The sequence below is a fragment of the Crocodylus siamensis genome, chromosome 2 (assembly GCF_052110815.1).
Source record: "Crocodylus siamensis isolate JL-2025a chromosome 2, ASM5211081v1, whole genome shotgun sequence".
NCBI lineage: Eukaryota > Metazoa > Chordata > Crocodylia > Crocodylidae > Crocodylus > Crocodylus siamensis.
The window spans coordinates 208570030-208596667 of record NC_143396.1 but is presented as its reverse complement, the minus strand read 5'-3'; the positions used below and the strand labels follow the sequence as shown (position 1 = coordinate 208596667).

The 26638-nt window shown below is 40.6% G+C and overlaps 1 protein-coding gene across 3 annotated transcripts in view; it reads left to right on the top strand.

The window, feature by feature from the left end:
* The window catches only part of SHANK2 (SH3 and multiple ankyrin repeat domains 2), a 736911-nt gene that overhangs the window by 659658 nt on the left and 50615 nt on the right, over window positions 1-26638 (top strand). For 2 of the 3 annotated variants that reach the window (XM_090032907.1, XM_090032908.1), the window contains exons 18-19: window positions 19700-19835; window positions 23403-23483. In XM_090032907.1, coding sequence (XP_089889033.1) covers window positions 19700-19835; window positions 23403-23483 — 217 coding nt within the window. The remainder of the gene's footprint in view (window positions 1-19699; window positions 19836-23402; window positions 23484-26638) is intronic. The other variant, XM_090032909.1, reaches the window with a different exon arrangement.

The window sequence follows — 26638 nt, the reverse complement described above, 5'->3', positions numbered from 1 at the left end:
ATATTTCTGTATGGGTTTTTATGGCTGATAACTTCACATCTATCCTAAATTCTCTGTTCTGTAACTCTAAACTCACGGGGTACGTCCAGACAAGCCCACATGTGCCTCTTGCTGCATCTCAGAGCAGTCTGAGACATGGCAAGAGGCATGCTGGGAACAAAAAAAAACACTCCCCTGTGCTGCATATTTGCAGTGTGGGCTCAATCTGGTATCAAAAAAAAAAAAATCCAAAACAGAAAAAAAATGCGGCAGGGCACAGTCCAGGACCATGCCTGAGGCAACCAGAGACTCAGGCCCTCCAAAGAGACACTTTGGTAGCCAAGCAGAGCAGCTCTATGTCTTCCCCTTGCCCCGATGCTGCAGCACGCTGCCTGCCCATGCAGAGCACACAGCAATGCAGGCTGCAATGACCTGGACCTGGGCTCCATTCCAGGTATGTAGGGGGTGGTGGGCTGTGAGGGAGTGGGAGACCGGGGGTAGAGGGAGCAGCTCAGGAGGGGTGGGTCCCCTGCCTGGCCCCTGCAGGGCCACATGCCCCGCAACACAGCCCACAGCTCACTGGCAGCAGCAGCGGCCATTGGGGTTGGGGGAGCTCTAAGTTTTCTGTGATAAGAAAACCAAAAGCAAACATCAAAACATATAGATATTTAGAATTTATTTTATTATGATGATAGAGACCACTGGTATGCTTCCAAATTGCTTTAACATTATAAATATAGCAATAAAACATTGCCCAACTGCTCTCGGGCTTGCTTGCGCTCGCTCACGCTCGCTCTCACTCTAGATCTAGAGAGAGAGAGAGAGATCTATATATAGATGGCTAGCTCCAAGCAGCCAGGAGGTCAGCCACCTCCAGCTGGGTCCCTGGTGCCAGCCCTGAGCAGGATCCTCTGCCTGGGTCTTGCCACTTGCCTCACTAGCAGGAATCTTGGTGTTCCCTATTTAAAAACTGCAAAATCTCTGATTAAAAAAAAATCCCAAATTCATTCTTTAAGTACCCCAAAATCCATGTTCTTCCACAGCTAAAACAAAAGACCACTTTATCTATAAGCCAGAAACATTATTCTCAATGAATGAGACTGTGCACAAGAAGAAGAAATAGAGCAGTATAGCATGTAGTAGAAGTCATTTTACGTTGTTCTATGACATCATATACCAACCATATTATCTGGATTACTGTAGCTTATTTAAGGAGAATGAATATTTAAGTTGTACTATTATTTCATAAAGAAAGAGCACCATATTGACGCATGTTATATGCAAAGAACTCTTTGCATAAAGGCCTTTAAAATAGATGTGTACAATTTTTAAAAATAGATGTGTTCAGACGTTCAGGTTTTAGCTCTTGTAAATACCTGTCAGGTGGTACACTCAAGATCTGTGTAAAAGAGATCTGAAGTCTTTTCAGTGCTTGCATAACTGCCTTTACTGCTCCATGAGAGTTAAGTGCAAGTGAAGAATTGAATATACGCTGAATAAGCCTGTGGGAATTGATCAGTTCACAGGTTAGACTATGGCTCATGACTTGTATGTTTAAGAGGACTGGAGTGGGCTTCTCTGTAGGGGGAAAGCTAGTGTTATACAACTTGCTGACACCTAGTAAGGAATACACCAACCAAATCCATTATTCACTAAGTAGGCAATTCTGATATTACTCGTCATCTCTAAGAAAATCAAAAGAGAAGGATGCTAGGTGAGAATTATTTTTAAAAAAATCCCGAATACAGCATGTGGTGACACCAGTTAAGAAATTGTGGTCACGTAGACAAGCATCTTGCTAACATTTGAGAGAGAGATGGACTCTAAATAACTATTTTCATATTTCATTGTAGCTTAGGAATTTGCAGGGCATCCCACTATTTAGGCATAAAGTATGGCTGAGCTTTTTGCTTAGAAAGTAAACATTAAGGTTCAGTTCTCTGATATGCTCTCCTTCATTCTAAGTTGGAATGTATATGAAGTATCCAAACTCCAAAATATTTAGTTGTTGTTGGTTTTGTTTTTTCTTTGTGTTTGTATAATTATTTTGCAGAAAAACAAAAGCAGACTTTAACAGAATGCCAATCTGCCTTCTGGTACCTAGTTCAAATATGTCAGGCAAATGTGTATCAAGCAATGCAATCACGTAGAACTTAAAAGAAGGATTAAGTATGTTTAGCAGCTCAGGAGCTCAACCTGATTTAAAATACTTGCAGCTAGATATATGACAGATAAACCAAGCAACCAGACTTTGCACTGGGGCTTTTAAAACTGTAGGCCCTGGCACACATTACATTTAGGATGTGAATAAGATGCCATATTTAGGATGTGAATATCATGCCATAAATAGTAACCCAGCCAAACATTAAAGCCAACATGATTATGCCAGACAATGCATAATATCATTGTATGTGGAATATCTTTGTGGTATGCTTACTATATCTTTGTGGGGCATTTGTATTATGTTTTATATTGAATGTATGGCAGGGTGAACTCATGACAGAAGAAAAGTACTTTATTTATTTGATTTGGTGCAGCCCTCTCCAAAAAGGGCTCAGGGCAACTTATAATAGAAAGAAGATCAATTATAAAAACAGATAAAATAATAAGTTAATAAAGCAGTACCAAAAATGTAATTATTTTTGCTAAAAGCTTGCCCAGCTTAAAAAGTTTTACACCAAAAGAAGAAGAAGATATCCAGGCTTGGGCTTTTATGGACATCAAGGGGGAAGGAGATGATATGCTGAGGAGCGACTATTGAGAATGATCTCTCTTCTGTTTTTCCTAATTGAACTTGATTCATAGATGGAACGTACAGGAGGTTGCTTTCGGATGACCTTAGTGATGGGATCACAGACAGTGGAGACCCCAACATATCCTGAGATAGAGGGAGACTAGGACCAGAGGAACAGCACCTAAATGCCTTCTCCTGTGCCTGAAGATGTTCCCCTCTGTCCTTGGCATATTTCCACATGTCCAGCAGGCCCCCAGTGGGTGCATTTGCTGCCCCTCTGTCTCCTCCTGTTAATGCTTATAACCTTCTTCCAATTCCTGGCAGTTTCCTTGCACTGACAATCCATGGTAAACCACTAATTCCTTAGGGAAATTAATAGTTGGGGGAAATTCCATCTGGCATATGTGGATGCAAATTGGGCAGAGAAGCAAGCAGAAAAAAATTATACCCTACCCCACTCCTGATCCCTGCCTTGTTTCCAACCCAGCCTTGATTTCCAATCCTCCCAAACCCCATTAACAACCTCCTAGTCTAGCTGGACTTTAGGAAAACTTTCAATACAGTGGAACACAAGAAATTATTGGTTGGGATTAATATGTGAACTGTAAGTTAAATAAAGAGAGACAACAGTGGGTTGTGTCAAAATGGAGAGCTACTGAGCTGGGAGGAGGCTAATAGTGGTATTTGTCAATCACTGGCCCCAGGAACAAATTCATTTAATATATTCCTGGTGAACTTGGCACAAAAAGTAGGAGTATGCTAATGAAATTTGCTGCTAACACAGAATTGGGAGCTGTTTCCTATATGGGGAGAATGGAAGAATTATTCATATGAGGAAAACTTCAGTGGACTTTGAGTAGTAGACTAGTAGAAAATTAATGGTAAAAAGTGCAAGGCTATGGCCTTAGGAATTGATAACAAAAAATTCTTTTCTGAGTTAGTGGTTCATCAGATGGAAGTAATGGAGGAGAACGAAGATGTTCTGTGTGATTTTTTTTTTTCTTCTTTTTTTTAAAGTAAATTGAAAGATAATTATGAGCTACTAATGTGATATGACGATGAAGTATCAAGTGTAACATTGCCAGTGATGACAAACATATTAGTATCATTGGACAAGGTATTGGCGAGATGTCCTGTAAAATTTTGGTCCCCTCAGGAAAAAAAAAAACTCAAATTGGGACAAGTGTGGGAAACAGCTAATAAGTTGATAAAGAGAATGGGAAGCAAAGGGTCTTGGAAAAACAAATATTGAGAGGCTTTATGATTGCTCTCTATAAATACATTATGATTGCTCTCTATAAATACATTTGAAATAAATGCCAAGGAAGGTGAAGAGTTTGACAGGGCTGTGAAAAGAGTTAAAACACAGCTTTTTGACACAGGGATTAGAAACAGACTCTGATTTAAGAATGGGGATGTGTCTGTTACTTTGGTTTCTTCAGATGTTGCCATAGTCTTTATCCCATAGGATTGAGCCCCTGATGCTCCTAAGGGCTTCAGAGGCCTGATCCTGCTGGACAGTGGCCCCAAGTGTCAAGCATTGAGTTGGGGTGTGGCAACCTGATACATACACACACACCACAGGAATCCCCTACAGAAAGAGGGGAGGACAGGCAGGGTATGACTGCAAGTATGCCCCAGGAGTACCCCTACTCCTGTGGCATGCAGTAAGTCCTCCCATTTAAGATATTGCAAACTGTGACCACTGTTGGTTATGGCAACATTTTTGGGCACATAAACACTAACAATGGGCTAAAATATCTGTTTTCTCACAGCTTGTACTACCATCAAAAAATTATGATGGTACAAGGGTGATGGCAAAAAATGGTATTTAGAGGTTTGTTTTTGGGAATTGGGTTGTAGGTAAAGTAAATATGCATTGGAACAATGGTCCAAGGCAATGGCAAGGTTTAATTGTAGGGCTGTCAATTAATCTTAATTAATGCATGTGATTAATGCATTCATTGTTCACATTAATTTTCTTTATGCATTAATCATGCATGTGGTTTTGGAGCCCACACCTGGGTACTGCTCTGCCTCCGGGCCACCCTGTGGGTAGTGGTGACAGTGCAGAGGATTTTAGGGGAGCCTGGGCTCAGGCTCCAGGCAGCTGCAGCTCCGGGGGAGCGGCACAGACAGATACACAACCACATCCTGCAGGCATCCAGGAAAGCAGTCTGTTAGCATGTGGTGCAGTACCCAGCAGGAAAGTCTGTGAAGGGGAAGAGGCATTGAGGGGAGGGGGGCAGATCAAGGCTCCCATGGTAAGGGAAGGAATGAGGCAGGGACAGGGGTTGGGATGAATGGGGCCCCAGGGCCAGGGAAGGTTATGGGGCAGAGCCATGGCTCATCCAGGGAATGCAGGGAAGGGCTGCTACCCTCAGGGGGGAGGCATGGGGGGCACATGCCCCCTGGATTTGTACACGGGGCATAGGCGAGCTGCCACTGCAAGCTGGGGCTCTGCACCCCACTGCTGTTGCCCCGGGAGCTGTGCACTGGCTGTGCTGTGTCCCCTGCCCACCCAGTGGCGGGAGACGCAACATGGCGTCACATGGCTCCTAGGGCAAAGACAGCAGGGCACAGAGATCAGCATGCAGTAGCAACCCACCTCTCCCATGCACACAAATCCAGGGAGGCACATGCTCCCCATGATTCCCCCAGGGGTGGTGTGCACAGCATGTTCCCCATGCCTCCCCCACACCCCTGAATCAGCCACAGCTCCTTCCCATGATTCTTCCTGGCCCCGTGGCCCCATGCACCCTGCCTTTGACTGCCCCATTCTTTCCCTTACCAGGGGAGCTTTGATCTGCCCCGTGCCCTTTCCCTCTCCCATGCCCCTCCCCTCCACAGACTTACCTGCTGCTTTGTGTGTGTGTGTGTCTGTCTGCCCCTCACTCCCAAGCTACAGTACCACCACCACCCCCAGCACTGCTGCTGCCCCTCACTCCTGTTTCACCATACCCCACACCCTATCAGGGTATGTGGGACCCCCCTACTCAGGCTCCAACCCCCCCCCCCACACACACACACAGCCCCCCACACCTTCACAAATTTTCCACACATATACCCTCAACCACTCAAAGCACCCTTATAATTTTACATAACTTTGAGTTTTTCTGTGCATAATTTTAAGTTTTTAGCTATGTGATTAAAATCACAATTAATTGTGACTAATTTTTTTAATCGTGCAACTAATCACAATCAATTTTGAAATCATTTGACAGCCCTAGTTGATTTGTAAAAGCCTGTTTGTGACAAAAGTTTCCTTCAAGGCACACTGTGTCTGGCATGGGCAAGCAGGCACACAGGCTGGGAAATTGAAGACATGTACAACACTGTTCCATAACATGAGCAGTGCACTGTAACAGAGATAAGGGACTCTGCAGTGTTGGCCTGGTCACAGTGCCCAGCTGCAGTGCCTTGGGATTTCTGGTTTTGTGGGGATAGACCAAATTAGGCGGACACCAAAAATAACCAAATTAGGCTGTGTGCATGTGATGGGTTTGTGAAGCTGCTGACAGGGCAGAACGTGGACAGTATGATGACCACAGGGAAAGCAATCAGTGTTTCATAGTTTCATAGTTTCTAGGGTAGGAAGGGACCTGAGCAGATCATCTAGTCCAACCCCCTGCCGTGGCAGGAAAGAGTACTGGGGTCACATGACCCCAGCAAGATGTTTATCTAACCTCCTCTTAAAGACCCCCAGGGTAGGAGCCTGCACCACTTCTCTTGGAAGCTGGTTCCAGACCCTAGCCGCCCTGACCGTGAAGTAGCACCTCCTGATGTCTAACCTGAACCTACCCTCTGCCAGCTTGTGACCGTTATTCCTGGTCACTCCTGGCGGTGTTTGGGGAAACAGTGACTTCCCCAATGCCTGCTGATCCCCCCTGACTGGTTTATAACAGGCCACAAGATCCCCCCTCAGCCTTCTCTTTTGGAGGCTGAACAGGTTCAGGTCCCACAACCTGTCCTCACAGGGCCTGCCCTGCTGTCCCCTGATCATACGAGTGCCCCTCCTCTGGACCCTCTCCATGCTGTCGACATCCCTCTTGAAGTGCGGTGCCCAGAACTGGATTCAGTACTCCAGCTGCGGCCTGACCAGTGCCGCATAGAGGGGGAGGATCACCTCCTTGGACCTGCTCGAGATGCATCTGTGGATGCATGCCAAGGTGCGGTTGGCCTTCCTGACTGCCTCCCCACACTGCCGGCCCATGTTCATCTTGGAGTCGATGATGACCCCCAGATCCCTTTCTGCCTCCATGCTGACAAGAGGGGATTTCCCTAACCTGTAGGTGTGGTGCCGGGTGTTCCTCCCGAGGTACATCACCTTGCACTTGCCTGCGTTGCCCAGGGATGAAGAGTCATCAGAGGAGAAAAAGAATACAGAAGGAGGGTTTTCAGAGCACCAAAGGGTCCTTGAGAGGGGAATCCCAGCCACCATGGACAGAGGGTGCACCACCAGCCCATCTCACCCACCCCACTGCAAGAAGGTGGACCTCAGCCTCTGACTTCCAGGCTGCTGACATCTAACATTCAGGAGAGAACCTCAAAGTGAAGCTCATGTACTGGCCAGAGATGTACCTTGACTCTGTGAACTCTGGGACTGGTAGCTATAGAACTGTTTGCATTATTTTTATCTGCTATCACTGTGTATCAATAAAATTTGCCTCCATTATCAAATGGAGAGGTCATGGGCAGTTTGAGGGTTTGGGTCCACCCAGAGCAAGACATTTGGGTCATATGTCCAGTGCCATAAAGGGCAGTGACTATTTGTACCCAGAGACAATAGATTTGGTGATGCAGGCAAGACCTGTTCAGTCCTATGTTTCTGTCACCCTAAAATCCATAATATTTATAGGTCAAGACAAGTTTTTATGTAGCCTATTTTGAGAGAGAGATGGTCACAGCATTCAAGCAGCTAAACTGTAGTATGTCTTGGCAATGTAGACCTCAGCCTGTACAGATGCTCCATGATAGCTCTGGGCAAGCTATCTCTACAGCCAGAAGTATTGGAGATGTGTTAGGACAGCCCCTGGTTCTCAACAGAACTAATTAGCCAGTCACAGCATCACCATCAATAGCCTCTGGTTCCAGGGGATGCATGGGGGATGCCTTGTGCCAAATGGGACAAGACACCTTATGTGTCCTAAAGATTACCTGGAATGATTAATATCCCTTATAAATTTTTGGAAGAACTCAAGTACTCTAGTGAAAGAAGTCAATACAAAACCATCTGATCTCAATGCCTCATATCTTAGGTTTTGGTTCCTTTTGCCATAGTGGTTGTTGGGCTCCCCAAATGAAAGTAGAGGAACAGGGAAATTAATTTTGGCCTTCATGATCTTTCCTGTAATTCTTTGCAAATATCTTTCTAAAATATTGTAAATATTTCAAAGGGAAAAAATGTGAAGAAAATACAAACCGACTTGAGCAGTCCAACACTTGAGTTATCCAATAAAAACAAAACAATGAGAGAGTTCACTGATATAAAAAATCTGTCAGAGAAACAGGTTTCAGTTTTGAGTTTCCAAATGTTATTTTTAATGACTCAACCAATGTTTGTTTATAATTTGAAAAGGCATTATCAGAATATTTTCCAAGTAAACAGCATGTATGGAATTGCCAATTATGACTCATAGATTTAATGGTGGTGTGTGCATACAATGGTGATGATCAGTAAGAGAAGGATATATTGATTGTCAGTTGCCTTACCTATGGTGTCTGGTACTTTGTTACATAGGCATGCATAACTTCTTGTTCCAAGAATTTTTCAACATTTTATCAGTTGAGGTCCAATAGGTTGGAACCCTCTGCTTCAGCAGTGTTTCTTCTGTTTCTGTTGCAGCTCATTTAGTATTTGTGTAAGCTCCTCAGAATTGCCAAAGCATTAAAGATTTTGTGCCACTTGTTATCATGTTTTAGTATTTAGGCTGCCACACAGGAAATCCATTCATTTTGGTGGCTTGGCTCACACAACACAACCTAACTAAAAGAGTATCCTCTGGATAACTAGGTTTATATATGCAGGCCCATAATTCAGTCTTTATTATGACCCTGATTTGTGTACAGCATATCTATTCCAAATTTAATCTAAAAGATCTATAAAAATGAACCTTAAACAGGAACTCTTGGGGTGAGATGTCTTACGGTGGTTTGGGATGGGTGATAACTTATTACAGACATTTCAAGCAAATGTGAATCTTAGGGTTTGTGTTTTGGAACTTCTGCATTCCTCTTCTCTGTTCCTATTCCAAACTCAATCCTATTTTTCTTTTTTAGTCTATTGGCTGGTTAGTAATCATAAGAGATATTAGATTACTGAGCCTTCTGGGATACGTTTTGGTCAGGAGCTGCAGAAGCATAGACTCTATATTCTCTTGTTGCAGATGATGAGTTTTTGTGACCTGTGGCAGAGATATACCTGGTTGTAGTAATGACAGTAAAAGGCAAATGAAGCTTGACTGGCTAAAGGAAGTGTTTCAGGCTTAATTCTGGATTTTCATGCTTTAAACCAATTGGGTGGGTTAGAGTGTGCGTGGAGCTGGTGAAGATATTCCTATAGATCCTGTTGGATATAACATCTATTGCATTGATGGCTGACGTTGCAGGGGAATAGATTCAATGAGCCAGCTGGTTCCTTAAAGTCCTTTGTTTCTATGGGTCACCAAATGGCTTACCATAAAGAAATTGGAACCAGCTGCTATCTTAGGCTTTTGTTTTTTAAATGGAAAGGTGTTCTTGTGGTTAAACAATGATCCTGGTGATCCTGGGATGAGTTCACAGCTCTCTCACATTTCTTGTATGACTTTGGTCTCTGTACCTCAGTTTCTCAATCGTAAAATGGCAAATAAGAAACCTTTTCTCTTTTATAGAGATCACAATAACTGAGTTAGTCTGTTTTAAGTGTGTGGGTAGAAACTGATTTTTATGACTACATATGGCTGATTGTGAATATATATATATAATATATAAAACAGTTTTACATGTTTCCAGCAAAGTTGACATTTGGGGGAGGGTGTTATGGGAAACTGCTGGCAGCTTACAGTCATGTCTGACTGAACTACTAGCAGGTGTATCTGTGATAGTACCATGAGAGAAATGACAGAGGTCTTATTAGCTAAATGCTTAGGCAAATGACTGAGCACTCCTTCTACTGGAAGGATGACCAGATGAGAGAAGGGTCTGTTCTTGGACAAGGCAATAGTATATGTCATCAGGCTGTTCTTTTCATGATGCTTGAAAGAAATTTGCACAAATGTATTTTAAAAAGGAAAAATAGAAAAGAAATCCTTAAAGGTCTCTTTCTCTGGTAGATTTTTTTTTCCCTTTTGCACCCTCCTACGGGAAGGCTGCTACAGTGATGCTGTTCCAGCTTGTTCAGCTGCTGTCATATGATGATGTTCAAACTGGAATTTTCTTTTTTTGCAGCCAATTAGAAGATTGCCTATTATCAGAGAAAAACTGTTGGAATGCTTCTTAGCTGTAACCTGAAAACCCTCATCTTCATGTATGGGAAATCCTATTAAAATGTGGTGTTCTGCAAGGCCCATATCTTGTACCTCCCTGCAGTTTCCCTTCGTCCCTTCCTTTCCCAGCTGGAATATGCTCTCTCTGCTCATCTGTCCAAGTGTCATTTCTCTCCTTCCTGCAGATTCGCCTTAAACTGTTATTCCTCTATTCTTCTTCCCACTCTTAAATTCTTGGTACATTATTTTCTCCTCTTACTTGGATTAGGTTATAAACTCTTCTGGCAGGGAGTGTGCCTTTCTCTATATTTGTAAAGTGCTGTGATAACTTTGAGCAATGCATTAAATATGTAAAGTGTAAAATGCTGGCTATGGGAAGAAGATTGTTAATAACATCATCTTCTGTATGCAGTGCTTCTGGGTATGGGCCCCAGAAAAGCTTAATTGCTTTATTATTACTTTGCTCTTAGAAGGCACTTTTCATCTTTCAAACACTTTACAAGCATTCCTGAATTTAATTTCTCAAATAACTTGTTTAAACAAGTGTTTTTATCCCAAGACTAATGCATGGTCCTACCTAAGCTTACCTATCTTTTCTAACACCATACACGGAGTATCTACACATAAAATTAATTTGACCCAATAAACTCTGGTGCAGTTTGCACCACAGTTTATTGCTCTCAGGTGCAGTGTTCACACATGTGCCTGGGACTGCAGCATGTTGTGTTGGGGTGACAGCCTGGCTGTCAGGAGGGTCTGGGGGTCAGCCTGCCAGCCCAGGGCTCCTCTGAACTAGCTAAACATGCTGCAGATGGGCTTGCCTAGGCATGAGGGAGCTACAGTGCAGGGTCAGCCAGCAGGCAACTCTGCTGTCACCCTTGTGCCCCAGGCAGCCCTGGTTAGCACCTACCTGTGTGCTGCAGCAGAGTAAATAACTGTTCCATAGGATAGTACTTGTGTTGGGCAGTACTATCCTATAACAGAGTTAATTAGTTTACCCCAACCTAATAGCACTGCATGTGTAGATGCTGATGCTTTACTGTGGATCTAACTAGTCAGCTCCACAGTAAATGTCTTGTGTAGATGTGCTGACAGTGAGGCAGTGGTAGAAATATTTAGGCCCTGCTTTGTCTTTACAATGTAGATGATGAGGAGTAAGTCTTTTATTTGTATGGAGCCCAACACTGTTGGTTGAAGTAAAGTACTTTGACAGTTTACAGCAGGGGTGGGCAAAATGCAGCCTGCGGGCCAGATGCAGCCCACCAAGCCATTCTGTCCGGCCCACAGGATAAGTGTGCTTATCAGGACTACCAGGCTACCACCAGGCCTCCAAAGTTAGAGGGCATGGCTGAGAGGAAGGAGGGAGTTGTCTACCCTAGAATCTAGGGTTCGTGGGTGCTGGTGGACATGGCATTGCCTGTTGCCAGTGCTGTAGCTCCAGCTCCTCAGGCACTGCTGCCATGTGCCCTGGGCAAGACCCAGAGCTGAATCTGTTGCTACCATGTGTTCTGTGCCAGAGCCAGAGCTGCTGCTGCAGCACAAAACACATGCAGCAGGAGATGGAGCTACCACCGCTGCCACCTGCATCAGCCTAGAGATGGAGTTGCTGCCACTGAAGCCACATTGTACCCTAGGCTGGATCTGGCCCAGGTCAAGAAATAAGTTTAACAACATATTCCCTTTAAGAGTAGGTCTTGAAGTGGGTAGTGGGTTGAATTACTGTAATTTGCCGTAGACGCGAGTGTATTCAATGCAGTGACTCCTTGCTAGTTCCAGACTCTTTCAGTCAGCCATGTGAAAGTTGTCTGAAGTAGTTCAACATCACTCTAATGCAGCTAAAGGAATTCACACATTTAAGAGGGTATATTCTTGCTAATATTTCTCTTTCTAATTTGTTTGGGCTCTCTTTGCTGCAGGACAGCGCTATATCTAAAATAATACAGTGGTGCAAGTGAGTTGGCTGTAAGTAATCTATATATGTCTTATGTCCCACTATAAAACATGGTTTTTACTTTTCAGTGGGTGAAATTTAATTTATATTAGTACTATTGTATTCTGTTTTATATCATTATATTTCTTGTACTCATTACAGTGGTATTTGAGCTCCTTCCACAATGTCACTGTACATCTATATCATGTAGGGGTGGTTGTTTCATCCTCTCCAGACAGGGTTTTACTTGTTTTTGGCAGGTTTATTTTTTTCATGTAAACGTTGCTGTGTATTTACGTTCAAGTAGTCGAGGCCAAAGGAATGGACGTTACTCTTAGAGCAGAAGACAGCAAGGTTTATAGTGGTCTTTTGAGCCCTGTTCCGTACATTCCACAATCTCAGACTGGCTCTTGACAAAGCTCCATCTCCCACATAGGCAAACTTTATTTGTAGCATAGAAAGTTCCACTGTGATAGACCATATATTATTAACCACAGTCTTGCTCCTGGAGTTTAAGACAGTTTTTTAGCTACGTGGACCCAAACCATAGAATACTTTTTCAATGCAGGTTTGAGAACTTGATTCAGCATTCTGTGACAAGCTAGAGCAAAGATCAAAAGACAGATTTCATGTGCTTGCAGTAGCTTGTGTGGCTGAAGAAGAAACTTGCTACCGCATCCTGTACTAATGGGCATTTCTATTTCCAAAGAACTGAAAGTATCATGCCCAGATATACCACATTTCTGTAGTTCACCAAGAAGTAATAATCAAGTGAGTACTTGAGGCCAGATTATCATCCACCAAAGACAGTAAGAAGCGTTCCTTGAGAATGCTGTTGTATGAAGACCTTGGTGTTATCAAGGATTTCAGGGTCGATATACCTTCAACAAAAGGTGACCTTCACTACAGCTGTAAACCAGGGGCGGGCAATTATTTTGGGCAGAGGGCCGCTTACTGAGTTTTGACAAGCCATCGAGGGTAGTGAATATTAATTTTCTAAACTTTTTAGGGGCCCCATGGGTCGGATAGAATGGCCTGGTGGGCTGCATTTTGCCCACCGTTGCTGTAAACTGTCAAAGTACTTTACTCCAACCACCAGTGTCACAGACGCATTCATGGGGTCTCCCCAAAAGCTTTGAGTTTTTTCCTGCTGCTTGTCTCAGGGAAGAGACCAAGGTTTGCCTTGGGATAACTCCTTAGCCCCACAAACCTCAGCTCCCTACCCTTATACCAAACCCCATAGCTGCAGCAGGGGAATCTGTGCCAGCTCTAGGTGAATTCTCTTTGTGTTGTGAAATAAATTTTTAGGCCCCCCCTTCTTTCCATAAAATGAATTAGCCTGGAATATTATTTGCCCAGAGATCACTCTTTATCATAGGCACTCGGTAAGGAGACAAAACAAAAAAAAGGCTTTATGATATAGGAGAAAGAAATTATACAAGAAAAACTGGCCATAAATTTGAAGACAAAACAAAAAGACAAGTAAAGGTTCCTATCCTAAGATCTTACTGCCATCTAGTTCTTTAGTTACGTGCCAATATTTTCAGAAATCAGCCTTCCCACTAATCCTGACCACCCTGACTGCTGGGGGACCTAGACTCCTCCAAAGTTTGAGAAAATCCAAAGACCCCTAGTAACATACAGCTATCCTTTAAAATATCCACAAGGCAGCATAATTGCTTATGAGTCTCAAAATCTTTCAGAACTTTTTCCTGCCCAGGACAGCTATGTTTCATCTTTGTGCTGTTAGCACTTGAAGGCATATTGTCTGCTGATTTCATCAGTAGTTCATGTAGATGCTGGTATTTGAGAGGTTACTATGATTACCTGAATATACCTGATAGTGCTGTTGACATGCTATCTCCTAGCCCACAGTGCAAATTTGTGTGTGAAAAAATAGGTTTGTTTTAAAGATTTCTCAGCTCATTGTAAGAAGCCATAGCTTTCCTGTCTTGTGCCCTGAAGCACCTGCATGTGCTGAGTGTGCAATTTTGAAAGACCTACCTGCAGATACAAGCGTTAATCCTGCACTTAATGTCATATAAACAAAAATATGCTCCCTCTTGAATGTTGCTTTAAGGTTTTTTATACAAAATTCACAACCTACAAAATACACTGGGTATGAAATTATCACTATTTTATTTTGGGGGTTTTTTCAATGAGAGAAGCTGCAAGAAAAAGCCATATTTATTATATGGCAGATAACATAATTAAATTTAACACCAAGATCCACATTTGAATCCCCTCTCCTAGAGTTTCCTATGCCATTGTTAAAGAAACTGGCACAGGTGAAATATATATTTAAGTATTTTAGTGATTTATAATAATTACCTTCTTCAGTCAAGTTTTAGAGAACAAGTTGCAGAGCTGCAGCAGTCATCTGGGATTATTCATTGTTAAGGCTTTGATATAGATGCAAAGAATCAATATCACCAAATTACTTATACCTGCAGAAGTGTTCAGCAGTAATATCAAATTAAAACTACTGGGAAGACTTGCTGCTAATTTTATTGGCAGTATTAATATTCAAATGATAGCACTGCATCTTTGTGTTCAAGCCTGTAGAAGTAAATACACAGTTATCACTGGGTTGGTTGGAAATAACTCAGTCTTCATCCATGTGAATAATGTTTTCAGCCTGATTTTTTTTTTTTTTTTCTGCTGTCCTCTCCCTGCTAAGTTATTTAAGGACCAGGCAAAGTGTGTGCATACAGTTCTGACTGGGTACCATTGTACGCCAACTCTGCATTCATTTTGCATCAGAGTAAATGACTGCACAAAGTGCAAGGCAGAAGAAAATCAGTCGTGAAATCCTGGTCTCTTGAAGTCGGTCACTAATTACCTTTTTATGTGCAATACAAGTCTACAAAGTTTCTCTGATTGGTTTAGTAATAATAGAGGCGAGAGACCTCTTGGTTGTTTCTACAGTGTTTAAACACCATACCCTCCATACGCATTTTGCAGAAGCAAATTACCTTTATATCCCCTGTCAATGTCTATATTATTGTAACAGAAATCTTTTAGGTTCAGCAGCTCTTTAATGTCATATCTGTGGCTTTTAAACAAACCCATTGTACACATTCAATTATAGACTGTTTGAGACCATTTAAAAAATATATGCCTTTTGTATATATTTGTTCTCGCTCCAAAAGTTAAATAACATCATCGCACATAATAATGCCAGCAGATGGTGAACTGCATACGCCATTTATCACTTTTTATAGTAAAGTGTGCATATGTTTGATTAATATGCTGTTGCTTTATTGTAGCTCTGCATTCTTTTTTCCTGAAAACATTAGGAGACATTTTCTAATCGGTTCTGACTAACTCTGTTTAAAGAAATAACTCCAGTTAAAATGCATTTTATGGATCCTAATTATGTATTTGTTTTCTGTAATGCAGAAGTTACTGTGTTGATTCGTTTAGTAGTAGGAGCTTCTTAGGAAGTGTAATACTTTATTCCATTTTATAAACTATGTTTAGGAACACAGGAGCTACCCTATCACATGCCAGTAGTTCTGCTGGACTACTGTCTTGTCTCAGATAGCAGTCAATACCAGATGCTAGGAAGACAGAGAAAGTTTATAGTGGATTTTGTTATGTGCCTTCAGTCATGTCCTCCAAAGAACACAAATACTATAGATGATAGCTCAGCCGTAAATGTTCAGTTTAATACTTTGCTCCTTCCATCACTGAAGGGAGACCACCCAACTAGTCAGCACCTTTATAGGGATGAGTTGTCAGTAGATATATTACACAGATACTTGTTCATATAAAATGAAAAAGCTTCTGGCTTAGGGGCACAGCACTTGGCTAGTAATTTGAAAATTTGTACTGTGATTGTTCCTTTCTTTGGAAAAAAAAAAATATTTATTTTTAGTAAGTGCATTTTCCCTCATTTAAATAGTGAAAAGTTTGGGAAGTTTGTTTTCATATTGTAGGGGGAGAGGCCTGTTAAATTGGAATGCATCTGCCCTTTCTTTTTTTCTTCCAGATTACAATAACTTTGCTCAAACTTTGCTGTGTTTAAGAGTAGTTTAAAATTGAGATTCCCAGTTATTTGGAGTATATGAAGGTCAAACTTTTTTTTTTTAATGTATGTTTGAGTTTGCTTTTGGAAGGCAGTTGTATGGATGCTGCTTTACACTGCAGTCAAATATTTTTATTTCATAATTTTTAAAGGTGTTTGTTGGCTGTTCTGAATAAAAAGTAAACATTTATTTTCAGCTGATTTATTTTTATAACTTGGTCTCATTTCTTCCATTTTGCTCTAGTTAATGTAATTTTTGGTTCATTTTTTTTTTGGTGGGGGGGGTCATGGATTGGAGCACTGCACATAGGAAACTTAATATTTCAAATAATTATTTGGAGATTTTGTAGTGAAGTTGTTGTCACACTAATAGAAGTCTAATGTTTCTATAACTTCATTTATTTTAGTAATACCATTGCTTTTTGTTATTTCTAATACTTTATAAATTTTAAACAAAAATAATGCAATAAACACAGGTAGCACACAGAATTAGACATAATCGTGTATAAACAGGTGAAAAAGGTCTGGTTTGGTTTGTTGTTGGTCAGTCCTGAATTCAATGGCCAGGTTAATGTCAAATTCTGAAAAGTATGTTGTGTTGAGCTCTTACCAGCCACTGTCAAAACCACCCTGTGTTAAGTTTAGTGGCGTGGTACTTCTGAAAAGAAAACATAATAAATGTTCATGTGATTCAACTTTAATAGGTCTTGTTGGGTCAAATATAGATGTATCATTTTTATACTTCCCATAATTAACCTGTGGAACTCATTATTGCAAGGTATGGGTGATAAAAAATGTGGATAAAAAAGGTTTGGGCATGGATACTATCAAACTCCTATACGTGCTAGATTGGAAATAATACATTTCAGGGCATTGGCTCATTTTAACTGACAGAGTTTTGAAAGACATTTTCCTAAAGAGACTATCCCATAATACTTACTAAAGGTTTCTGTGCACTTTTTTTCTGAAGCATATGCCATAATGCTGGCCATTGTCAAGAGACAGAATAGTAGTCTACAGGGACCATTTATTTTCTTGTATGCTGGAAGCAGTTGAGCCACATTCAGTCAGTTGCTTTTACTGACCTCAATATTTCAGCTCTTGGAGCTACTGGCTCATAATTACTCATTGATAAAATGTTAAATTCACAAAGCTAAAATTTGTTTCTTAAAGTTCATCTTGTCCACTTAAAAAAATTATCAGTATGGTACAAAACAAATTTTAAGTTCAAACTTCAGTGATATAACTCTTTGCTTATCGTAATGGTGAAAATTGGACTAGAAATTGGACAAAATTGGACAAAGGAGTGGGGGCTGGACTAGATAACCTCCTGAGGTCCCTTCCAATCCTAATTTTCTGTGATTCTATATAATAGCAGTTCTGTTGTTCTTGAACCACAGTTTGTGTTGCTTTGAAGGCAAAATCAAAAATATCTTCTGTGTGTCAGAACTAGCTGTCAGAAAAAGCAATATTTTATAGTGTTAAAATATATTTATCAAAATTGTCATGTTATGACACGTGTCTAGTTCGTATTCTGAGTAGGTGGTGTCTCCTGTAAGTACTGTGTTTTTAGTAGATTTTTGTCTCTTTGCTATCCAGCAGTGTGAGCTTAAGGTTACTATCTTATACTGGAAACTGGTTGAATATCTGCACCACTATATTTGGTTTGGGTTTTTTTAGGACCTGCTACTTGTAGCCAAGCAGACTCTACTAGGACTTGCATGTAGATGTGGTACAAAATGTACATGCAGAGGAGAGTCTGTTTCCCCCCTTCCCCCCCCCCCCGAATGTATCAGGATTCCCTGTCTCCATCTTCCAGAGAATATAATTTTTAAAAAAAATCAGTTCTAAGGTTACACTTGTATCTATCATCAGCTTGCTTTTTTATTTTATATGTCCATTAGCAAGGGAAATAATTTTGGTTGTTGATGTTAGTTAACATTTACTTTTTTTTTTTGGAAAAACAACAACTAAGGCCTAGGTCCAAAAAGTTTGTGTTGCTATAACTAAGTTTTCCAAACCTGGAGCTGGGTGCCTAAATCACAGACCTCAAGTCCCTAAATGGTACAAGTGAAGAATAAGGTGAACATGTAATGGATGCCAGACTGCAGAAACTATTCAAAGAGGAGTTATTCTGAACCCTGACTCTTTCTTGAATTCAACTGCCTAATTGCAGCCCGGGTAAGCATCCTGATGAGGATTCACAGGTTGAAACCACCTCCTGATGGAAGCACCCTCTTCATCCCTAGCAAACAAATATCTCATCACTTTCTTATAAAACACACCAGGAGAAGAAAAGTGGTGCCCACCTTTTCCACTGGGGTGGCCAACCTGTAGCAAACATACCACAAGTAGCAAGGCAGCTGCTGTATGTGGCACACAAGCCCCGGGTACTCAGTCAAGAGAGGCACCATAATGGAGGTAGGGGAGCTTGACCCTCCCCGTTCTGCTCTGTGTAACTGGAGACTCAAGCTCCTCTGCCTCCATTCTGGTACCCCACAGGATGCAGACTCGATCCAATATACCTCTGGAAGGTGGGGACCAGAGTGGCACTCAGGGAGGGTTTGGGAATTAACTTGTGGCATGCCTGTCCAAAAGGTTGACTACCACTGTTTTACATAAGTGTCATAGTGGTTCAGAAACCAAAAGACTCTGTTCTAGGCTTTTCTCAGCCTGAGGGGATTCAATCCACCTTCCAGAAAAGTACCTTACCCACTGGGCTACATGGTAGGCTAGAATGATCTGCCCTTTCTGTCATTCTGTTGAGTTGCCAAAAATGCGAAATAGAATAAATCGGAGAGAAAACAAGAGGAAGCCAAAAATCTTTTGCCCAGTCTTGAAGGCACTTGAAGGATTGCTTTTATACATTTTGTACTGAGTAGTCACTGTGTGAAATAATACTGGGAGCAGGGACTGGAACCCAGATAACTGGCCTAGGGGAGTGCCTTTGTTACGGGGTTACCCAGTTCTGCCCCTCTGCTCGTGCCTTCTTTCACACTAGTTCTAGCCAGAATCCTCTGCTGCTGCCCTGCAATATAACTGTATAAATATGATTTGAAGTTAGGTTTTTCCCTTAAGAAAAAAAGTAAGCCAACAAAATAATGAAAAACAATGTTCCATTGAAACAGATTCCACAATAGGTAACTTTTCCTATATGTTGGAAATGCTTTTGGATTGTAGTAGCCTAACCGCAGCTGCTTCCATTACCTTGGACTCTTGAGGAAGTAATAAAGGAAAGGCAGAATGCTGGGAAGCAAATAGGAAATAAAATAGAAGTGCCTTTGAATGTCAGATTTCTTTGCAAGGATCCTGGATCTAAAAGTAAATGAAATGCTTATAAATATTCTAGTGGGCATATTAAAGAAATGAAATAATATAAATATTTGCTGATATTGTATAAGTAAATAATTAGCAAACCTAAGTCTATTCAAATTCTATAATTTTCTATGCTTCTCCCTTTCCATTTTAAAATTGGCAGTATAGGATTTTTCTATATTTGATCTAAAAAGTGTCTGTCTCTCTCTTTTTTTTTTTTTTCCCCTTGTCTTTTTTCCTTGTAGGTTAACAATGAAAATGTAGTGAAAGTTGGCCACAGGCAAGTGGTGAACATGATTCGACAAGGAGGCAATCATCTAGTTCTTAAGGTTGTTACAGTAACCAGGAGTCTTGATCCAGATGACACCGCCAGGAAGAAAGGTATATCTTTTTTTTTGCTAACTGAAAATTTTCTGATGTTGCTTGAAGGTGGATAGAATTTAGGCTGGAGACTATTTTGCATTTATTTCAGTTACTTCCACATTATATATGCCTCCTTGTAATTGGGAAGCAGCATTTCACTATCCAATTTCACTGTCTAATTTAAGAGTACTTGACATTTGCTGAAGAAGAAGACAGACTTGATTTTTTTTTTTTTTTTTTTTAGGTAAAATTGTGAAGAAAAAAGGTTACTGAGTCCTTGTTTTGTTCGCTGTTAAAGTTTATCTGCACAGGTTTTTCTGCAGTGTGCTTCTGTGAATTTATAGCCAGACCTTTTAACAAGAGCATCCTAAAAGCATCTGCAGGATTTACAATGATGTATTCAGTGGGTAGACTTTTCAAATACACTTGGGTTTGGCTGTGACTCTATTTCTGTTGCAGTCACCTGAGCATTTTACTATTGGGTCCATTTGTAAAACCTCATCCTGATCATCTTTATGTGCAAGAAAATTAAGAAAAATATTTAGAATAAAATTCTACTAAGAAAAGGATACTATTCGAGGTGCATAGTGTTTAAAATTAGCCTGAAGCTGGAAGATTGGGTTCTTCCTGGGCTTGTAGAGCAGAAAGGGTGCTGTACTCCCCGTCATACTGCCTGTGGAGATGTGCATGCTTCAGTAAGAGAACAGACATTTTAGGATAACTTGGTGCAGCTTTAAAAACAACAGCTTGTTAAAATTGCTTTCAGAATGCAGTTTCTTGGTGCCAAATGGGAGGCGTTTTCATTTAAAAGTACAGGTATTTGTGTTAACTGTCTTTAGCTTTAAATGGACATTAATGTGGGACACCCCATGTACTGAGATTAGACTACACCCTTAAGAGTTGTAACATTTATTTTTGTTCTTCCAAAGAAGGGGAGTAGAACTGCTCTCATTTACTTTGTAATTGCACTTGCTCAAGGGTAACCAAAGTTTGCTCAGCTGAAAGTGGCATTAGGACCTTGTCAGACAGGTGTTATTGGCTGCTCATAATTTCGATTAAACAGAGACGATTGCTACCTTCAATACAAGGGTGTCACATTTCAGAGGTCCAGGGAACAAAGTCAGTGACTCAGGGAGGGACTTGTCCCACTGGCTTTCCTGTCCCCCAGATGCACTGTATGGTGCTGCACTGCGTTGCCCAATTCAGTGGCAATGCAGGGTTTCCCCCACTGCTACAAGGGCTCCTGGGGAGTGTATCTCAGGGGAAGGGGCAATCATTCTGCATCCTCCATTCTTCCCTCACCCCCTAGATATGCTGCTTAATACAGCACTGTGCTGTATAGCTCCTCGTGGCAGGGGCAGTGCAAGGCTTTCCCTGCCACTGCTGGGACCCCTGGGAGAGGCTTAGTGGGGATAAAGTTCCTAGCTCTCCCTCCTAGCTGGCACCTGGGGTAACTGCTTCTCTCCAAAACCCCACTTTCTCCTCCTCCCCCAGTTACATTACTTCTAGCAGTCAGTGTTTTGAGTTCATGGCCATGACCTTCCAGCTCTCAACAAGATGGTGGTACTGCACTCTAGCAGCTGACGTCTGTCTGAAGTGCTCCTAGCTATTAAACAATAGGGACCACCCAATCTTCATGGTAGAATTTGGCGTGGCTCTCCCCTGCACTGCAATAGTCTTGGAGTTAGGAATATGTACAAAAATGTCAGTCATATTACATGATTTACTATTCAAAAATCTGTCTCTTCAAGCACCACTGCTATTTACCCTGCTTCTTAATAATCTAATAATAAATTATCAATAAATAGTAATACTACTAATCATAATATTGTTTCAAATTTAGAGTAGCTGAGATGGAGGAAGAATACTTTATTTATTTTCATACCCTTATTTTTGGCAGAATTGCTTTCTCTTACTATTGGCATGTTCCAAATGCTCATGATATCTCTATCTGCTGCCAGAGATTGTCTTCTCTTCCCATAACTAAGGAAAATTGTACATATAACACAGTTGACTCAGAACGTTAATATTTTCCAAAGGAAGAACAAGTTCTTTCCTCAAAAAAGAAAAAAATATCATTAGACCTCTGTTTAAGGAACCTTCATGATGTTTGTCTGTAATTTCCCTGTTGTGGGCCAGATTATTGGGAAGGTGATATCAAGGGAATTTAAGAATCACCAAGAGATTACAGATTTCTTTGATTCCTGTAATGTATGGCTTCAGTTTGAGAATGTTATATGGTAACATTTAGGGTACTTCCTGCAGCTCTTAACCCCTCAATTGCCTGCACATTACACCTAAAATTGGTGTTAAGAATTTTAGCCGGCTCAAAACTTTATGCCACTCCAGGGTGGGATTATCTCTGATCCATGCCACCCATCTTGTGTTACACTAAGGTGTAGCCACTCTAAGCTATATACTAGTGTAAACACCCTACTCGCCCTCCCACCCCTGCTGGCCTGGATCGAGCCTACTGCCCACCTCCCACCATCCCCAGCACCCTAGATCCCCACTTAATCCCTGCCCCATCCTCCTCCCTCACTTACTTGCAGCTGCCCATGTTGTCTGTCCCATGGGAGTAGGCAGGGAAGGATTAACCTCCCTGCCCAGCCATGGCTCCCTTTGGTTTTCCCCTTGGCATTTGGCATGACTCCCTTTTATGACTTTGAGATGGATTTATTTTCCTGTGCCATACAATATGGTTACCTTTTTGAAAACCAGGCAGAAACTACCCCTGGTGGGGAAAAAAATCTCTAATGATATGCTTAGCTTGCAGTGTTTAGCTGTAGGGGACATTCTACTTCAGTTTTACAAAGACTACACTGGTTTGCAGGTCCAGTACTGGATAATTGAACTGAACTCTAAAGATTTAAATAGTTTTGGGTCCTAATCTCAGGACCCCCATGCTTTATTGTGAGCAGTAAGGGAAGGCTAGGTTAGATATTAAGAAGAACATTCTCACTAGGAGGGCAGTAAAACAATGGAACAGGTTACCCAGAGGGGTTGGGGACTCTTCATCCTTAGAGGTTTTTAAGAAGTGGCTAGCCAAAGCCTTGGCTGGAATGATCTAATTGGGGATGGTCCTCTTTGAGCAAGGGGTAGGACTGGATGACTTCCTAAGATCCCTTCCAACCCTAATTTTCTATGATACTATGACATGTAGGACATAGTGTAAAGTACATGTGTCACTGTCCTACTGCTTGAAAGGGTGATGCAACTGTGTGGGAGGTATTTGCAGAAATGCTAAAGGTGAAAGTTTTCTAATGCATCCTATTATAAGTGTCCAATTTTATCCAGTAACGTATGCTAAAGGAAAAAATTATTAGAAGTCAGTATATTAAACGTCTCAGAGATGTTGTTTTTGGTCCCTCATCTCCTTCCCCACTCCCCCAAGGGAATTATCATGTATATAGATTTGTTACTTTATTTAATATATAGGAGCCCTATTTTAAACTTAAGGGACATGCATATTCCATGCAATTGCTATTAAATCTTTGTCTGAATCAAAAAATGTATAGGGGAAATATACAGTGCTTTGGAGATGTATCTTTACTTATATTGTATATCCTTCTATTTAATGCAAAGCCCCACCTCCTCCAAAGCGAGCTCCAACCACTGCACTGACCTTGCGGTCTAAGTCAATGACCTCAGAGCTTGAAGAGCTTGGTAAGGATGTGTTTTTTAACAAGCATGCTGAGCTAATGGGGTTGTAAAGAAAATGTTGGGGGAATTTTCTTTTGTTAAATGAATTGCACCCTATATAGAGTACCTTGTACAGAAAAGGTTTTAGGAATGCTGCGTCTCTGAAGAGTTCAAAATATGCATGATTTGCATGAGAAGTAGTGGGGGGATTGTTTTGTTTTTTTGTATGCGTGTGTGTGCCTTAACTGCTCTGCAAGAGAATGTTGATACATTTTTTTTGCATCATCAAACTATGGCATATACTAAAAATTATTGCTGTATCATATTTGATTATCTTGCTTTTGAATCTTTCAGTTCATCTAATATTGTTTTATTTTAAATTTCTGTGGCCTCTCATTAGTGGATAAAGGTAAGCTGCCAGAAGCCATTGTTAAAAAGCTGACAGTGTTAAAGCAGTACACCCTCAACCTCAACTTGTTCTTATTAGATTCTGTGGTGTACATGTCAATATTCTATTCAGTTCTAGGCTTGGATATAATCTTAATTCCTTTAATTTTTGGTAATGCAACATAATGAGTCTTTAATTTACTAGTTTTAAATGATTTATATGTGAGCATCCCAGCTACGGGCTGTTGTGTATTTCAGGGAATTTCAGCTTAAGATAACATGGCGTGATCAAAAGGGTTTGTTGTATCATTGAAAAGCGGTACTTCAGGACTAACAAGCGTTTTTTTCAAAAGGCAAAAAGTAAACGTATGCCGAGATGTATACAACTCCTTGGCTAGAATAAAGTGTTTATTATCTGACATCTTATAAAAATGAATACTTGCAAAGTAATGAGTCTGAGTATCTCATAGAACACTTCTTTCTCTTACTGTGATCCTACATGGAATTAACTATATAGATTTCAGAATAATTTTCCTTGCATATTAGCTGAAATGAAGGTCAGCTGAAAGGAATTCAGTCTTGTGGATAATCATCTTTAAAAAGCAAACGCAGTAGTTTCAAGGCACTCATGTTATCATAAAAGAGCAATCATATCCATTTCTTAATGGTTCAAAACTCACCTTGTTTTCAGTAGGCATTTTGACCAAGAAAGAGAAACTAAATAGGTCCCTGAGTTGTTATACCTCAGTGTGGTATAGCAGTCAAATAAATTGATTAAGTTTTCCTCTCATTAATTCATATTATTTCTTGGAATTTAAAACTCAATTAAGAACAGAGATATGCAAATCTCAAAACTTTGTTGTTTTTGATTATTTTGCGTCATAGGCTCAGATAGCTGACTGTAGTTTTTCTACTGTCCGTGAATTACCCATATTTTTCTTCTGAGGTTAAAAATGTAAAATACACCTCCTTTTGTGGCTTTTTTCGTGGAATATTAAAATGTTGTTTAATTTACAATTATTCTGGTTTCATCATGCACAGCTACCTAAAGGAATAATTATTTAGGCAACTATTTCCCCTTTATCAAGTCACTTCAAAGCCGGAGGATATCCCTGTGTTTCTCCTTTACAGTTCTTCTGACATTTTTAGATGCTATCCTCCTGGCAATGAAGCACTGGAGAGGACTCCTTTAGGAGCCCTGAAAGAACAGTCTTGTAATTGGCTCAAAAAGTTGTCATTGTACAGCCTTGAGGCATTCTCTCCTAAAGGGGGAGCATTCCTTACTCCCAGCCCTTCCTGAAGCAGGAGGGAAATAAAAATTAGTTACACCACTGGAACTGCAAAGAACACAGTCACTAGCTAAGTATCTGAATATTTTAATTTATAGTATTTAGTCTAACTGGCTCAACCTGGTAGGGTGTTTTATGGCTGTTGGCATTCTAATCAGCAACTCTCCTAATTGGAAGTAATAGTTCTACCTGCATCCACGTTAAAAAGAAAAGCCCATTAGGGGGGAACCTACATTTTCCCTTTATTCTTTTGTCCCACTAAGACTAAACAAACCTTAGACTGACATTACTTCACTGGTCTGAAGAACAGTGCTGAAGCTTGCTCCAGGGGTAAATGTCCTCCAGAAAAGGTATAAGGCTGCCAGAGCACAGCATACATTTTTTCTTCCCTTACAAGACTGAAGACATCGCTTCTGTGATGCAAAAACACTTGCCACTTTCAAAGACAGGGGGACTGGTATTTCAGCTATGTGGCCTCTTAGTCTAGTTGTTATGGAGAGTGACAGGTACAAGAAGGCTTATAATGGGTAACAAACTCCCTATAAGTGAAATTTCTTCTTCATTCCCCATCAGACAAGAGGCTGATTTACATCCTGAAGTACAAGGTCATGTGTGCACATATATAGATGGTTAAACATTGAATGACAATGCCCACAATTTGTTTTTATTTAATATAGATATTAACTAAATAGATTTTTTTTAAGTATATATCAAAACAAAATGTATGTTTTACAGTATATTTTGTAGAAGGATAACACTATATATGTGTGTAAAAAGAAAAAAAACAGAGCAAAAAAGTCTGGATGTTCTCATTCGTCTGTGTGTGCGTGTAATCCTTCTGAATCCAATAAGCTTATAGTCTCAATAATGTCTTGTAGCAGATAGTTCCACTGACTGATTATGTGCTGTGTACAAACGTATTTCCTTTTATCAGTTTTAAACATAATGGCCTGTTACTTTAATGGAATGGTCACATGTTATGTATTGCAAGAAGGGGTAAAAATGAAGTCCCAGTTTGTTTTGTGTATTCCTTTACTCTTCGTTAAACTAAGCAATCCCAGTGTTTTTCAGTTCTCCATACTCAAGTTTTTCCCAGTCATTTATGTTGCCTGTCTCTGAACCTCTTCTATTTCTGTTTGTATGGCCATAGTTTCAGTTATTCTCTTCTTCGTAGTAATACACAGTGTCCTGTCTACTTCTTAGCAACCTCAATTGTTTACCTTCAAATGATTTAATCCAAAATATGGCATATAAAATAAGTTTATGATTCTATTCCACTTTTGAACAGCGAAGATGTAACATTTTCCCCAAATTTATATCCTTTTAATTTATCAAAAGTAACCATTTTGGATATTTTCGTACATTTTGTAAAAATAAATCTCATACAGAGCCAAGACATCTAAGTCTTACAGTGCAACAATTTTCCATAGTCAAAATCTAAACCCCAATAAACTGGGCTATGCCAAGAAGCTAATGCTAAGTGGCTTGAAAAGTACATGCAAA